The 17094-nt window shown below is 42.8% G+C and overlaps 1 protein-coding gene across 2 annotated transcripts in view; it reads right to left on the bottom strand.

Annotated features, from left to right (window-relative positions):
* Positions 1-17094, bottom strand: part of micu2 (mitochondrial calcium uptake 2) — a 132803-nt gene that overhangs the window by 103600 nt on the left and 12109 nt on the right. For both annotated transcript variants that reach the window (XM_064341095.1, XM_064341094.1), the window contains exon 2: positions 9736-9874. In XM_064341095.1, the coding sequence (XP_064197165.1) occupies positions 9736-9874 (139 nt within the window). The remainder of the gene's footprint in view (positions 1-9735; positions 9875-17094) is intronic.

Here is a 17094-nt window from a genome sequence, read left to right as displayed (position 1 = left end):
GTCATTGCCGTTATCATTATTGTAGCATGAAGTGTCTATTTTCAACCAACTGCCATATATGAGCACGTAAAATCAACCAAAAAATATATTTCGCCAAGTTGCGCCATGGGTCTGGACGGTTTCGTGCTTGTTTATACTTCTAGCATTTAAGCAAAGATATTTCAGATTATTACTTCTACACATCCTCTCCTGTTCCCTCACCCCCCGCAGTCCCAAGCCACTCTTACTACAACTTTGCTTTAACAAGACTTCATTAGTGTTCACACTATTATAGGAAGTCCTGACAGCTTCCATCCTGGGGTCTCAGGGTCAAGAGCCAGATCCAATTCCTGCAAGGGCTGGAATCGGTTGGACACCACAACCTCCGGAGATGTCGCCCCTGTGTGGTGTGCACACCCTTTGCTGTGGCTGCTGTCACCCAACTATCTCTCCCTACCTGCTCTGCCTTCTCCCCCCTTCCCAGCTGTGGTGTGCACAACCAAAAACACACTACTCAGTTCCTGGAACTCTGCGAATTGCGAACTGTGGAGTCCAGCAAGCTGGCCCTCAAGATCAAGAATCTTGCTATCAAGGTGCTCAAACAGTTGGCAACGGTGGCTGAAAAACTCTCCCTGGAAATCGCTTTCCAGAAGCATGATCATCCTGCAACCCTCATACAGCTTGGGTCACATTTTTAGCCCCTAACTATCACCCTCTCTCCCTATGTCTAGAGTAAGTTACTGCCGAAAGGGAGGCACCAAGACCACAATTTTTAAAAAACGTGCGGGTGGCTCTGGACAACTAGCAGCAGAAAACGGACAGGAAATATAAATAAATAAATAAATAAAGGCACTTTTATTTAACGTTAAGCGTTGAATAAGTAACAAGAGAAAGAACTATCCGTAGTGGAACAACTTCAGTTATAATAAACTAACTTAGCTAGCTCTACATTAAATAGCAATGACTGAAGGAACACTTGTACTAGGCAATATTGTAATTATATAATAAGTGTATAATTCGTCCAGGTGCGTAGAGCTGCTGAAATCCATCCCGCTAGAGTTGGTTAAGTATCTGGTTTCCATTACGTACCGCGTTAGATTTAAACTTTCCCTTGTGGTTTCCTTGCGTTAACTCTTCATTGTATTAGGTAACTATCTGGTGCTTTTTGATGCTTAGAATTGATAGATTGGCTACTTGGCCTTATTGATTATGATTATTAGTAGGCACTCTGACTGAATTAGTGTAATCAGCGCGTTATTTGAATCAGGTTTTCAATTGTTAATTAGGTGCACTCAGATCTATGTGCCAGCTGCCCATTCCAGTCTGCTCTCTCCCCCCCAGAAGGCGTTTCCAGAACTTCACGGTCACAGGGGGGCTATGGAACTGCCAGTCTGCTACGTGCAAGGCTGACTTTATTTCCGCCTATGCCTCCCTCCTATCCCTTCAGTTCCTTGCCCTCACAGAGACCTGGATCACACCAGACATCTCTGCTACTCCTACTGCCCTCTCGTCCTCCTACTCCTTCTCCCACACCCCCCGGCCATCTGGCTGTGGTGGTAGTACTGGTTTGTTGATCTACCCCACTTGGAAAATCTCTGTTCACCCCCGCTCTGACCTGTCGATATCCACCTTTCAATATCACCCTGTCTCTATCACCTACTCTACTAACCTCTATATTGTTATTTATCGACATCCAGGGCCCCTGGGAAGTTTCCTGGATGAGCTAGACACCCTGCTCAGCTCCTTCCCTGAGGACGGAACCCCGCTGATTCTCCTGGGAGATTTCAACATCCACCTAGAGGCCTCCCAGTCTGCTGCCTTCCTACCACTACTCCACTCCTTCGACCTCTCCCTGCAACACTCTCCCCCAACCCACAAGGCAGGCAACCTCCTAGATCAAATCTTCCTGAGAAACTGCTCCACCTCCAATCTCACGGTTACCCCTCTGCATACATCTGATCACCACTTCATCTCCTTCTCCCTCCCTCTTGCTCCCCATCCTCCCTCTCCTCCTCCCCCCCCTCCACCCCCACTGTCACTGTCTGTCGTAACCTTCACTCCCTCTCACCCTCTTCTCTCGCTCCCAGAGTCACTGCTTCCCTCCCTCTTCTTCAATCATTCTCCAAACTCCCCACTGACTTTGCACCCACCCTCCACCCTAACTTCATCTCTCTCTCCTCAGCACTCAGCTCTCTCTGTCCTCTTATCCCTAGGCCAGCACGCTCATCCCCTCCCAGTCCATGGATGTCTGAAAACCTACGCACCTCCAGGGCCAGCCTCCGCGCTTCTGAGAGGAAGTGGGGGAAATCCAGGGACCCATCTGACCTTTCAGCCCATCAGTCTCTCCTGACAGCGTTTTCTTCTGCGATCAATGCCGCTAAGGCAAATTTATATCAAACTAAAATTGATAACTATTTCTAACCCTCGTCAACTGTTCTCTATTTTCTCCTCTCTCCTCAGCATGCCTCCTCCCCCACACCTCAGTCCTCCTTCACTGCAGATGACTTCGCAGTATTCTTTGATGAGAAGATTGCAGTCATCCGCAGCTCCTTTGCCCCCTCCGCCTCCTCTGCGCCCTCCTCCTGTTTCTCCACATTCTCTCCCCTCACAGACTCTGATGTTTCCCAGCTCCTGCTCTCCCACCGCCCTACCACCTGTGCTCTCGACCCTATCCACTCTTCTCTCCTCCAGGCAATCACACAAAATATTCTCCCATCTCTAACCTCCCTTGTAAACTCCTCTCTGACTTCTGGATGTTTCCCCTCATCCTTCAAGAGAGCCCACATCACCCTGCTGCTGAAGAAGCCCACACTAGACCCCTCCGTCATCCAGAACTACCGCCCGGTATCTCTCCTTCTTTTTCTATCCAAAACGATTGAACGAGCTGCATCTAACCAACTCTCTACTTTCTCTCAGAATAACCTGCTCGACCCCCACCAGTCCGGCTTCAGGCCTGGCGACTCGACAGAGACTGCACTTCCCTCTGTCAGTGAGTCACTTCAGGCCGCATGAGCAGCCTCCCTCTCTTCTGTCCTGATTCCGCTAGATCTCTCAGCTGCTGTTGAGCACTCCATCCTCCTGTCCTGCCGGGCAGCTACAGGGATCTGCGGCACAGCCCTTAACTGGATTAAGTCCTACCTCTCCGGCCGCTCCTTCCAGGTTGCCTGGGCTGGTAGAGTATTGGCCCCCCGTTCCCTTGCCACGGGAGTTCCCCAGGGCTCAGTCCTCAGTCCCCTTCTCTTCTCCTTACACACCAGATCCCTTGGCCCTGTAACCTCTGCCTCTGGCTTGTCTTATCACTGCTATGCTGACGACACACAACTCTTTCTCTCCTTCTCCCCATCGGACACAGGTCCCTGCCCATATCTCCGCTTGCTTGAGGTACATCCAGAGCTGGATGGACAATCACCACCTGAAGCTCAATCCGGCTAAGACGGAGCTAATCTTCACTCCTGCTCTAACCTCTCCCTTCCTTGATTTTTCCATTTCCCTAGGGGACACCTTAGTGACGTCATCACCCTGTGCCAAGAATCTCGGAGTGGTGATGGACAACAGGCTGTCCCTCTCCAAGAACATCACAGCAGTAAGCCGGGCGTGCAGATTCTTCCTGTACAACATCCGAAGAATCCGCCCCTTTCTCACCACCTACTCAACCCAGCTCCTGGTCCAAGCAATGGTACTATCCCGCCTGGACTACTGCAACCCTCTTTAGGCTGGCCTACCGGCATCTGCCATCAGACCCCTGCAACTCATCCAGAATGCTGCAGCTCATCTGGTCTTCAACCTCCCCAGACACTCCCACATCATTCCCCTGCTCACTACCTTCCACTGACTGCCTGTTATGACTCGCATCAAATTCAAAACATTGGTCCTAGCATACCAGGCAGTCAAGGAATCAGCCCCAGCATACCTCCACAAGATCTTCAAACCCTACATGCCAGCCAGACCCCTCCGTTCCGCTACCTCAGGACGACTAGCACCTCCCCCTCTTGGTACTTGCGCTTCCCGGTCACATCTCCTGTCTGTTCTGGCTCCACAATGGTGGAATAACCTTCCCATGGAGGTCAGAACAGCTGAGACCCTGACTACTTTCAAGCGACGACTGAAGACTCACCTCTTCAGGTTGCATCTGTCCCCATCCCTCCCTACCTCCCAGTAGTCCCTAATTGACTATGTTAGCTTAGGGTTGTAGCTAGGTAAGCTGTTTATCTTAGTTGACTTAGTTATTGCACTCGTGCCTACTCAATTATTGCTTGTATTATTTGCATAGACTGCTTTGTTGCTGCTTTTGTTTGTGTTGATCAGATTAACCCTACAGGGTCCAAGTTAAACTACGTGGTCGTTCCCTGCACTTGGTACTGTACTTCGCTCTAGGGTTTTCAACACACTTGTTCCTGGTTATGGTTATACACTTTGTTGTACGTCGCTCTGGATAAGAGCGTCCGCCAAATGCCTGTAATGTAATGTAATGTAGCCCCTATATCTCAGAACAAAACACAGCACAAAATGTAGCTGGAATAAATTAATAATAAACTACAGCTAATGTTAGTATGTAAAAATGCAGAGTCGTAGACATCAAGACCTCAACTTAAAAGCGCGCAGGTGGCTCTGGACAACTAACAGCAGAAACTGGAGAGAAAAAAATAAAAATAATGTACTTTTAATTATCTAACGTTAAGCGTTGAATAAATAACACTGAAAAGAACTACCTGGAGTAGAATCCCTCTGGTTATAATCAACTAACTTAGCTAGCTTTTTACTAAATAGCAATGACTGAAGGAATCCTTGAACTAGGAAATATTTTGTTAATCTCAGAACAGAATACAACCAAAATTTACCCAGAATAAGATTATAATATTATAATAAACTACAACTGATGTTAGCATGTAACAATAAGGGCAAATTATCCAACTACAACAATATTTTGCTTCTTCAGGGTCGGAAAAGCACACAAAAATACCTCTGTTCAGCAAGGAGGAGGCCAAAATATATAGGCTAACAGGTGAATTTGCTAGCCGAGTGCTTAGTGGAGGAAAACATTTTCACCTTAGGAGCAAAACCGTCAAACCTTACTTAATATGGGGGTTTTGTTTAAACAAAAAGGCCAAACTAATATCAAATACACTCTTGAAAGCACAATACAATCCTGTAACAAACAAACACCCTCACTCTTTCCACCACAAAAATGAAGTGCATGTCAAGACACCTATAGTAGTGAATTGTGCATTGCCCCTTACGGTACTTTGTGTTCAGTAAACTTTATTATATTGGTTGTCTATATTTATATTACTTTTGTGTTGAATTAAGTCAGCCACTGCTAATCAAAATAACTTCCTACAATACTTTCAGCTCTAAATAATATATATGAATTTGATATTAGCGGAATATATAGCTAAAATTATGATTTGGTTACAGTTAACTATTAATATGTCATTTTAATAATAATTAAATTATTAATTGAAATTTGCAATTCATAGCTTATATATTCCCTTTATAATTATTACATGCTGGCACTACCTGTGAGAATGTAGATGTACATCTTCTACATGATACTGTTTTTGCACGGCGATATAAATAATTAGCAGCTGGCCAAGGTTGCCTGTTCTCTGGGGTAACTGTAAGGGTTTAAAATAAGTGTCCTGCCGATCACGTTGAGGTCACCAAACTATATGGAAAATTGGTATCCTGTCCATCACGTCGGGGTCACCAAACTATAAGGACTTAGAATTAGTGACAGGGACTAAGAGACCAAGTGATTAAGAAGATTAAGAAGTTTAATTAGATATGTTTTGTAATGAGGAAAACCAAGTTTATCAGACTCCATTAAATATGTATTGTGGTTGTTTGTGCAAATATGGGTTTGCATATACGTGTATTGACTGGGGTGCGCTGAAATGGTGGGTGGCAAGACTTGTACACCGGAAAGCAAGGCTATCTACTCCTGCCAGGCATTCATCTAATTGTTCACTGACATTAAGATGTTCTATCCTGGCAGGTAAAGGTGCAACTCATCTGGGAATCTTGCAAATAATGTTTTTGCGCCATGAAGAAGCGACTTTAACCTGAAAAATTATGTTTGTCCAGGTACCAAATCTAACCTATCCCAGGGAGCCCTAACTAAGGATACTCCATCTGGTTAATGAAACTATCTAAATATCCCGAACTATGACCCCTCTATTATTTACCTGAAAAAACACTAGGACCAATCTGGACACTGACTCGAACAAGCTATCCCGGAGCAGTTGCACTTCTGGCTAGTGAACCTATCAATATGCCCAGGAGGTATCCTTAAACCGTATACAAGGCCAATACATTGACTGGTCCTCGCAGAGATGCACACCCGGTTCAGCATATGCAAACCACGTATGTTAGATGCACTGAAAAGGGAAAACAGTTTATAATGATTATGACTGTTGACATTAGCCAAGGATAGGCAGTTTCAATGATGCTGAATGGTAAATATTGCATAAACAAAACAAGACAAATAAAGGCACCTATTCTATAAGAAACGACATACAGAGACAAATAAAAGGAACACAAAGAGATGAATGATGCATGCACAAATTATAAAATACTCATATGAGAAGACTATGGTACCAGGAGAACTGTTAAGCAGATTCTTCTTGAATGTTTCTTTGGACTTCCCTTAAATGCAATCCTGAGCAAGCCTTCCATGTTACACACTTCCCTTTGTATGCCCAAATAAGGTCTGGACAGGAACACCCTCCACACCACCGAGACACACCGCCCCCTTATACTCTCCTCGAGGGAGCTGTAGACACAGGGGAACCATTAAAAGTATACTGACAGTTATAAGATACTTTGGACGATGGAACACGATCTTATGCTTTTTTCTGTCTGAGACACTTTTCTATGGAGGCCCAAGGTGGTGGACTTTCTATAATCCAACCACTTATGTAGGCAATACATATCTGGGATAAACCTCCCTATACCAACTTATAACAGCTCAGTGTGCCTGTTCGCACATACGGTATCCCCTGCATTTCAAATGTTATTATCCATAGTCCACCACAGTTATACCATTCCCAGTCATTTCCACGCACATACGTATAACGCTTTCAACAGTCCATAATGTGGGTAATGGTCAACCAGGTTCCTGTCTGACCCAATGGTGCCTGTGGTTGATTTTACGACATGAAAACAGACACCGTCCTGGTAATCCTTTATCTGGTTCCTGCAGGCCACAAGTGTTGGTGGGGTAAAAGGGTTGCGAGACTATCCCACGGCAATCTCCAGACTGCGGGGCAATTGTCTTCTCAGCTGTGTCTGAAGCCTTCTGTACTTTACAACCCTAATCCTGGAATTTTGGCTAGGACAGCCAAAATTTTACCTTACATAATTTTCACATCATCAATATGAATGCAACAAAGTGGTAACAACGTCCTATCAATTTAAAACATTTAACAGCTATGTCAAGAACAATGAATGGCAAAAAAGTTTACAGGTCTTCAACTGCATGCACATTTTAAAGCAGGCAAAATGCATCCATCCTTCATTTTGTAATAGTTGAACACAGTAATGTTCTACTCTCATAAGTCATCAGAATTTTTCAGACTGATTTCAGAAATAAGTCTCAAGGGGGACCATGCCCACAAAGAATTTCTTTCTTTCTCTCTCCCCCCCTCCTCTTTCTCACTCCCACTCCGTCTATTTTGTTAACTTCATTTAGAATTTTTTTGTACTTTAACTTGGACCAGTAAGAATTACAAACAGTCCTGTTTTAGGTGATAGTTTTTGGCCGCGTTTCCACCAAAAGTACCAACTTTTAGTCCCAGGAACTACTTTTCAAGAAACTAAAAGGTTCCTTCAGCCCATTGTTGTCTGCGTTTCCACCGTGGTCTAAAGTCCCGCGAAGATTAGGCAAATTAGCCCACAGACGTATGAAAAAGCAATGTTGTCGTCGGTCCATCTGTCCTATGATTTCTTCTGTAACCCCATACTACCACCGAAGTAGCCTACATTATTTTCTAATAACCGGGACAGCCCGGAGGGGTTTATTCCACTTATATACAACGGGTTACCAACAATGACTATACATGTTTACTTTTGTATTTATTGATTTTTATCGATTTAATCACCTGGAATTGAAATATTCTTCTGCAGCCGTTTGGGCATATTTTACTGTTGTCAAGCAAAACTGTCGTTGGTAGTTGAACTTGGACCTTTGTTATGCAACAATTTTTATGGAACATTCACTTTCATGTCTTGACATCTGAGGCGAAAGAATGCATTCACATTTCCAATATAACTGGCAACAACAACAGAAAACATTCACACGTTGTAAACAATTTGCTGTTCGATTACTTTCTCATCGTCAATTCCATATAGGCTAATCGCAAAATGACAATAATAGAATGAAAACTCGGACTTGCGTGAAAATTTAAATTAGCAGTGGTACAGGTACCGTTTGCTTTCCTTCGAAGTTACTGCTAGCCGAGCAGCGAAGTGTGCCCTCCAGATGCGAACCATGCACCATAAATTAGCCCAATCTTCCTGGTCTTTTTGTGGAATTGAAGAATGGCAAAGTAAAGGCAGCAGCAGTCTGAAAAAGCTAAAGGGACGATTACTAGAATTAACCTGTTATTTTACCCTGACAAAAAGTGCGGAAGGTGATTTCCAGTTTGCGTTTCCTGTATCACCAATGTGAATTACGCAGAACTACCGCATTTCCCACATAACTGTATCAAACGTTTTGAGTCAATTACAACGGGCTAACAAAGAAAATCCGGAAGAAAATATTCAGCAACCGAATTAATCCGTTTAAATGTTTTGGTACGTAATATGCTGTCCCAGCACAAATGCTTAGCATTTTATAAAACAAATACTAAAGCAAGAAAAGAACAGAAGAGCACACATTATAATTCCAAGACGTTGGCAGGCTATAACCAAAACTAGGCTACTGCGCCGCATAACATACAAGTTTGATTTGAAGTTATTATGAAAATAAATCGGTTTGCGGCTGCAGATTTTTAAACATGGTGGTTGAAATAAAACACTGCAAGTAGTCGACCAATCTGAAATTTTCAGCGCTTGCGCCCCTCCCCAAAGGTTCCAGTACTTTTGGAAAGTACTACCCCCCGAGCAGGGACGTTTTTGTGGGTAAAATAAAGACCCCGGAACTTAATTTAGACCCTAGTTCCTGCGGTCGAAACGCACTGAGTTTCTCAAAAGGTTCCTAGTTCCGGGGTAAAGTTGGAAACGTGGCTTTATTGTAACTGCAATAGCTATCAATTTACACCGTTACAAATTGCATTAGTTTTACATTAAGTGCTAGTTACTATTATATTGAAATTATTTTAAAAGCTAGCTAGTTAATTTAAAGTAAAAAAGGTTATGGATATAAACAGATCTCATTTTGAAAAACAAACTAGTTATGATTCACTAGTCTATTTTGTAAAAAGTTTGGAAAATAAAATTGTACTTAATATTATCACAAAATAACATTTATTTCATATTATCCCAAGCTCCGATATGTTTCACATACTAGTCAATAGTGTATTTGTAGTATATGATAGTGGAAACTGAAAATGTACTGTTTAATAAAACTGCATGCTTTTATTTTCAAAACTAATTTGTTTGCATTATACATTTCAACTTTGTGTGAGCACTGATCTTTACTCATTTTAGGTCCTGTACAGCTAGCAGGGACTTGCTGGGTGGTAATATTTTTTTGTGAACTTTTATTTACTTAACACAGTTTTTCATCAGGAATTAATCATTCTGTACAGAACTTACGGTCCACATTCTCAAGCATAACAGAGAAGAGAAAATCCCTCGGTGTCATGTAGGGTTCCAGTTCATACACAATGGAGGCAAACTGGTTGAAGCGCAGTCGTCGGGCAGAGGATGAAGAGATGGTATTTTCCTTCACAGCCTGGAATAAAAAAAATTGGATTTATAAAAGAAATATAAGAATAATCCTAGCAAAATCAACAGGGGTCCTATGCACCCTTGGAGCTTGGCCCCCTATTGTTTTTGTTAGGATTATTAGGGGGCAAAGCACCAAGGGAGCATAGGACCCTGATTGTTTTTGCTAGGATTATTCTCCTTATATTTTTCTTCTGCTTATTCCCACATTTTCACCCTTTTCCCATGCTCAAAATTCACAAAATTTGACAGGCATGTTCAGTATGGCTGCCAATTTATTATGCATGACACGCATTTAAACGGCCATTTTATATTTTTTGAGAAACAAACTTTTTTGTATTACCCCTAGAATATTTGCCCAATTCTCACCACATTTGGCATGTTCCTGTGTTGAATTGTGAATGAACTTTTTATATCTTAAAAGAAGTCCAAAGGACTGTGCTTTCCATTTAGACAAAAATCTTACCATGCCCAAAATACATGTATGTCCACTAACCTATGCCAATTTTTAAGATACTTCAGGGAATGATAGACAAGAATATTGTAGACGAACAGTGTTATAGAGCAATATGGCCTGTAGAGGGCGCTTTAAAAAATACTAATTTCCATAGTCTCCATTTGGCCACATTGTAGAAAGTTTTACCAAAACCTTCAGAAAGCTTCCAACAGTCCTGAGAACAATGGCCCCAAAATGTTTTAACCCCTTCGTGCACATGTCAAATCTGGCCAATCCTTGCCCATTTAGGGGGTACCTTATTTAAAGCTTTATAGCTCCAGTTGGGAGCATCACAGAGACTTGAAAAATGCCTTAAAGGAGTAACATGGTGGTTTTCACACTTTCTCGGTTTTATGTGCTATTTGCACAAGAGGCATTGAAGAAACACGATAAGTAAAGTATTAAATATTTCTGTTCTTTATTTTTGGAGAAATATGCGTTTTAAATTTATTGTCCTATTTTCAATCTGTTGAGAATGTTATCGACATAGTGCATCACAAGTACAGTAACCACTCCCCTTTCCACGCCCCGTAAAGAAATCTCACTGGACACACAGTCCTGATACAAGTGTGCTGTGAAGTTTAGGTAGCAAACAACAAGGCTGAATCCTTCTGACGTAATTGGGGGTCCAAGCAGTGAAGCTGGTGGAACCCTATTGTATCGGTTATGATTATTAGGGGTCCAAGCAGCGAAGCTGGTGGAACCCTACTGTATCTGTTAGGATTATTATTATTGTTATTAGGGGTCCAAGCAGCGAAGCTGGTGGAACCCTATTGTATCTGTTAGGATTATTAGGGGTCCAAGCAACCCAACACTTATACACACACAGAGATTCACACAGACACACACATATACACATACACGCATACACACACGCACACCCGAACACATACATATACACAAACACAAACACGTATACAAACACGCACACACACACTCACACACACATTCAGACACACACACACACTTTATCTCTCTTTATCCTTTTCTCTGTTTGTCCTTTAATTAGGGGTCCAAGCAGCGAAGCTGGTGGAACCCTATTGTTTTTGTTAGGATTATTAGGGGTCCAAGCAGCGAAGCTGGTGGAACCCTATTGTATCTGTTAGGATTATTATTAGGGGCCAAGCACCGAAGGTGCAGGGCACCTATTGTAATCGTTAGTATTATTAGGGGCCAAGCACCAAAGGTGCAGGGCACCTATTGTAATCGTTAGTATTATTATTATTATTATTATTATTATTATTTCTGCAATGCGAGTCTATGGCAGCCCATAGAACCCATTGGTAGATTTTTGTGAAATTTGGCACATTGATAAAGGACAGTCCAATCTATCCAGGCCACGAATTTGGGGTCAATCCAGCCAACTCTGTAGCGCCATCAACAGGCCAAACTTCAAGGTACATTATTGCTTATAACTTTTGAACCGTTTGTCCTAAGGTTGTGCGGATTATTTCTCCTGAATCCTTGGGTCAAGCCGATTCCAATGCACCTATTGCCGTTAAAACGCGTCATAATAGATTTTCCGCCTTTTTGTATAATTTACAAAACCTACTTTTGCAAACTAGTCCTAGGGCGTTGATCCCATAACCACCAAATTTGGCACGTATGGTCTACAGATGGTGCTGACCAAAAGCTATTCACAGAATTTTGATAAATCAATTGATTTGGCCACAATGAGCCAATGAATATTGCGGAGGGCGTGGCTTGTAACATGAAGATCTGTAAATTCTGAACGGTTCTTCCGAACACCAAGAAACTTGGTAGGCATATCAGTAGATATAAGGGGAGTCCATACCTCCATTTTAGGCCGGATCAAACAAAATGGTGGCGCTAGAGAGCTCATTTCCTGTTTTGGCCTAACCACTAGGCCGATGTTTTCGAAACTCGCCACACATATATTGGGGCACTCTATATGGACAGGGAGGAACTATGAAGCCGATTGGCCAAGAGGAGGCGATGTCATGAGCAAAAATGTGTTTTTCTTAGATAACTTTGAACAAGCGTATCTCCGTCCCCATTTGAGCTACAGCCATGAAATTTTGCACATATGTGCAACTCGTCAAGGGTAACAAGTTTCTAATTAGGACCCATAAGCCCCGCCAATTGGATCGTCCTCAAATTAGACATTTTTGAAAAATGCTTCAAATGCGTTCTGCCATAGAAGTCGACTTTTTCATGTCATTAAACATTACCGACAGCAGATGGCGCCATTTAGCTATAAAACGGTTACTTTTCACAAAGAAGTGGTTCAAGGGTATTAGAAATCCGAGTAGACACGGATACCCTTGGTGGATTTTTATGAAAATTGCCATGTTGATAAAGGACCGTCCAATGTATCCAGGTGTCGAATTTCGTGTCAATACATCCAACTCTGTAGCGCCACCAACAGGCCAAACCTTCAAGTGACAACCTTCAAGTAGCTGGCCAGCTGTCAAAGCTTGGATGCATATTATAATAATTAGGTTATATCACTGGTATTGTTTCATACAACCTCTATCTGGCATAACTAAAATGAGAAAAACACAATTTTTCGGTACCTATAGGCATGTTGCAAAAACGCAATGTTAACTTTTGCTAAGATTCATTAATGAGCAATGAGTATATCTATTGATTGATAATAACCACATAAATAATGATTACATTTATTTATTGTCATACCACTTAAAATACATACAATTGACAACATGAATAGCATTTCCAATAATAAATGTGATACAACTGAAGGTGCTAAAAACAATGGTTTCAGTAAATGCAATGACACATATTAAGGTGATTCCCAAAGAAATTGTCAAACCAGCAATGAAATTCTGTATAAAATAATACAAACATGACAACAGTATGATTACATTAGGAATAAAGTGTGAACAGGAATATGAAAACATTTCAGTCAACTTGGGAAAAAAATATCTTGCTTGACAAGCCGAGTCAAAATGAAAAGGGGATGGAATTTCCTTCCTAAGGAGTACAAATGTCTATAATACTCAAGAGGTCAGTATGGTCAAATGAGGTTCTTTGGGTTGTAAAGTCACATAAGAGTTGCTGTCTGTCAGCAGAGATGGAGGAGGAGCCTTCCAACACACCCTGTGGCAGGACTGGAGGTCGCACATGAGTGCTGTAGCCTAGGTACTAGCAACAGTTAATAAAGGCCCTCCAGACAACCAGGGGCCTCTGCACGTTAGGCAGCAGGCAGCAGACAACCCGGGGCCTCTGTAGGTCAGGCAGCAGGCAGTGGACAACCAGGGGCCTCTGCAGGTCAGGCAGCAGGCAGCGGACAGCCAGGGGCCTCTGCAGGTCAGGCAGCAGGCTGTGGACAACCAGGGGCCTCTGCAGGTCAGGCAGCAGGCAGTGGACAACCAGGGGCCTCTGCAGGTCAGGTAGCACGCAGTGGACAACCAGGGGCCTCTGCAGGTCAGGCAGCAGGCAGCAGGAAGGTAGGGACCTCCAAGCCCAAGGATTGCACCAGCAGGTTTTGGTGTGGTGAGCTGGGAATCTCAAAGTACCCAGGTGGTGCTTGCAGGTCAGGCCATGTAGTGTCAGGGGCTTGCAGGCTGCAGGTGGCGCTGGCAAAAATGACTACAACCAGGGAGGGATCTCCAGTCAACCAAATGGGAACACTGGATCAGACCGTGTTTAGTCTGGGTTCCAGAGCGGTGCTGGTGAGTTGGCCATACATGACATAGGGGCCTTCAGGAATCTTGGTGATGCTGCCAGGACAGGCACTGCTGAGCAGAACACCTCCAGGCCTAAAGTGATCACAGGCCGAACTGGTAGTGCTGAGGTAGGGGCCACAGGTTTGTGCTGGTGAGTTTGTCAGCGATGAGCCAAGATCTCCTAATTTTCATGGGGGCAGGCACATGCAGAGGTGGGCTCTGGGTTCCCGAGACAATGTAGGTCCAAGTAGCCATTGTGCACTGTGCTCATCTTGTGTCCTAGGGCTGTGATCTTCCACAAATTAAACTGTTTTGACAAATGCTTCAAATGCTTTCTGCTATGGAAGTCTATTGCGGCCCCTATAACCGACTGGTCGGTTTTTACAAAACTTTGCAGAATGGTTATGCCGTTCTCCCTGTGACGGACTGGTGTCGTCTTCAGGGGATCCTCCGGCTGCTTGTCGGCCAGGCGCCCCATTCGTGCTTGGCCCCGCCATTGCTGCTCGCAGCTATATTTATTATTATTATTCTTATTATTTTTCTCCGCTAAAAGTGTCTGAGGCTCAGCAACCATAAGTCCTGGAGCAACCACATTTGGCAGGTGGGTTCCTATGGCCCCCCACTACTCAGGCACTAAAAATCACGTATGTCGGCCAGATGGTGGCGCTATAACAAAGGGTTACGCGTAAAAGGCCATAACTCCCACACCGTAAGTCAGATCAACACAAAACTTCATCGACTGATGCATCTGAATGTGCTGTACAACTTTCCCTTCGGGAGCACCTATGTCCGCCATATGGTTTGCACACCATTTGGACTTTTTCATTAGGTGGGGTGCGGAAAAGCTGGAGCTCCAAATCTAAACGGTTACGACATCGAGTAAACTTCTTTACGGCAAGCGACAACCATGGCGACGCAAGTAATCCGACACCGTAGGTCTAGTTTTTATCAGTGAAAGGACGGTCTGACAGTGCCACCCAGAGTGCATGCTAGGATAGGCTATTCAATATTCACAAAAGACGCAATTTATGCTGTACTCTGCCAATGTCTAAATAAATAATACACTACGGTAAAGCTTTGAGAGGATGAATCATTACTTTTCTTTGACATGGATCCATTTGAAGACAATAACGGGTGAGTTCGTTTACTCTTTAAATCCGTCATTATGCTGAGAGAAATCGTATTCTCAATTTAATCTCTAAATTGACTGTAAGCTTTGGGTTGTAACTAGGTAGTTGTTCCGTAGGTGACTTAGTCTTAACTCGTCTTAACTATTGCTTGAATGTTTTCATAGACTGCGTTGTTGCTGTTCTTGTTTGTGTTAGCTTTAATCAGTTTAACCTACTGGGTCCAAGTTGAACTATGCGGTTGTTCCCTGCACTTGGAACGGTATTTCTCTCTAGGGTTTTCGGCACACTTATTGCTGGTTATGTTTATACACTTTGTTGTACGTCGCTCTGGATAAGAGCGTCTGCCAAATGCCTGTAATGTAGGCTACTGTAATATTCCGTAGCAACAAGATAAACCCGGCGTTAGCCCTGAAATATGCCAATACAGCAGTGAAAACGCTGCTCACTGAATAACGAAATAAACGAGACACAGTTTTTTTTTAAATTATGCCATGTCATTCTACATTCAATATCTGGGACTAAACTTTGAATAATTATACAATCTTACCACTGGTTTCACGCGTAGAGATGTCCCTTTTGCGACTGAGTGGTCATATATTGTCTTGGACAATCCGTTTGTGATTCCTGTTGCTTATGGCATTGTCGCCGTTTTTAGTACAATTTGGCTTGAATGACAGTTCATTTATTCAGTAGGTGAGAGTATAAGCTTTCTAACGATGTATAACATGTCCGATTTTGCATTTGGAATGGCGTTTTATAGTTCAGCGTAACAGAATGTTTTCTTATCGCATTCACTGTGGCGTAGCATTAAAGACGATGCACTTAACGAAACGCTGTCAACGATTTTCATAATTTCTTGGAGAGTACTATTATTATTGAGTACTTCGGGGCATAGCTAAGCCATTTCTTTGCTGATAGACCTATCTGACATCGTTTTCTGACGCAAAACAGAAGCGGATAGGATAGGACAATATCTGGGACTAAACAATGAATAAATATACAATCTTATCATTGGTTTTACGCGTAGATGTCCCTTTTGCGAATGAGTGGTCATATATTGTCTTGGACAATCCGTTATATGCGCATCTGTGACGCATTGGTCGGCTATCTTCAATAACAGCTGTGCGTAATACCACACCTGTTGCTTACGGCGTTGTCGCCCTTTTTAGTGCACTTTGGCTTGACTGACAATTAATTCATTCCGTAGGTGAGAGTATAAGCTTTCTAACGATGTATAACATGTCTGATTTTGCTTTTGGAATAGCGTTTTATAGGTCAGCGTAACCGAAAATTTTCTCATCTGCCAATGTCTAAATAAATAAAACGATAGGCTGCTCTGCGCTTCGGTCGCGACTTGTTATCTCGTCTTTTGCTTTGTTTTTTCTCAATGTCGTATTTATTATTTGAAATGTGTATTTATGTGTTATTATTCTATCTGTCTCTGAGGCGCTCTGAAATGTGCATTCTCTGCTTAGATGAGCCATGGATTGGTATACGTTTGTGTCTGATGTAGTGTTGCACGGTACACCGAAACTTCAGCACTTTTTCGGTACTTAAAAAAAAAAAAAAAAAAAAAAAAAAAAATTTAAAATAAGAAACGGTTCGGTATTACAATTTTCCGACGTTCCGTAGTTTTGCGTCAAATGTAAAAGCCAGGGAAAAGTGTCTCCCGCATTACCGATTGAGAGGATGAAAAGTGTAATTTGTCAGAATCTTTGCTAGGTGGCAGTAGCAACTAAGGTTGCCAAGTGAGGTGACTTGCGCTTGTGTACACAGCTCTTTGATACAGGGCAAGCTTTGACTTAGTTCACTTCAGTAGCAATAGCTGTTCCATTTTGGAAATATTTTATTAGGGGTCCAAGCAGCGAAGCTGGTGGAACCCTATTGTATCTGTTAGGATTATTATTATTATTATTATTCTTATTATTATTTTTCTCCGCTAAAAGTGTCT

The sequence above is a fragment of the Anguilla rostrata genome, chromosome 6 (genome assembly GCF_018555375.3).
Source record: "Anguilla rostrata isolate EN2019 chromosome 6, ASM1855537v3, whole genome shotgun sequence".
Taxonomy (NCBI): domain Eukaryota; kingdom Metazoa; phylum Chordata; class Actinopteri; order Anguilliformes; family Anguillidae; genus Anguilla; species Anguilla rostrata.
Note: the sequence above shows the minus strand (reverse complement) of the source record. Positions and strands in the feature narration are given on the sequence as shown.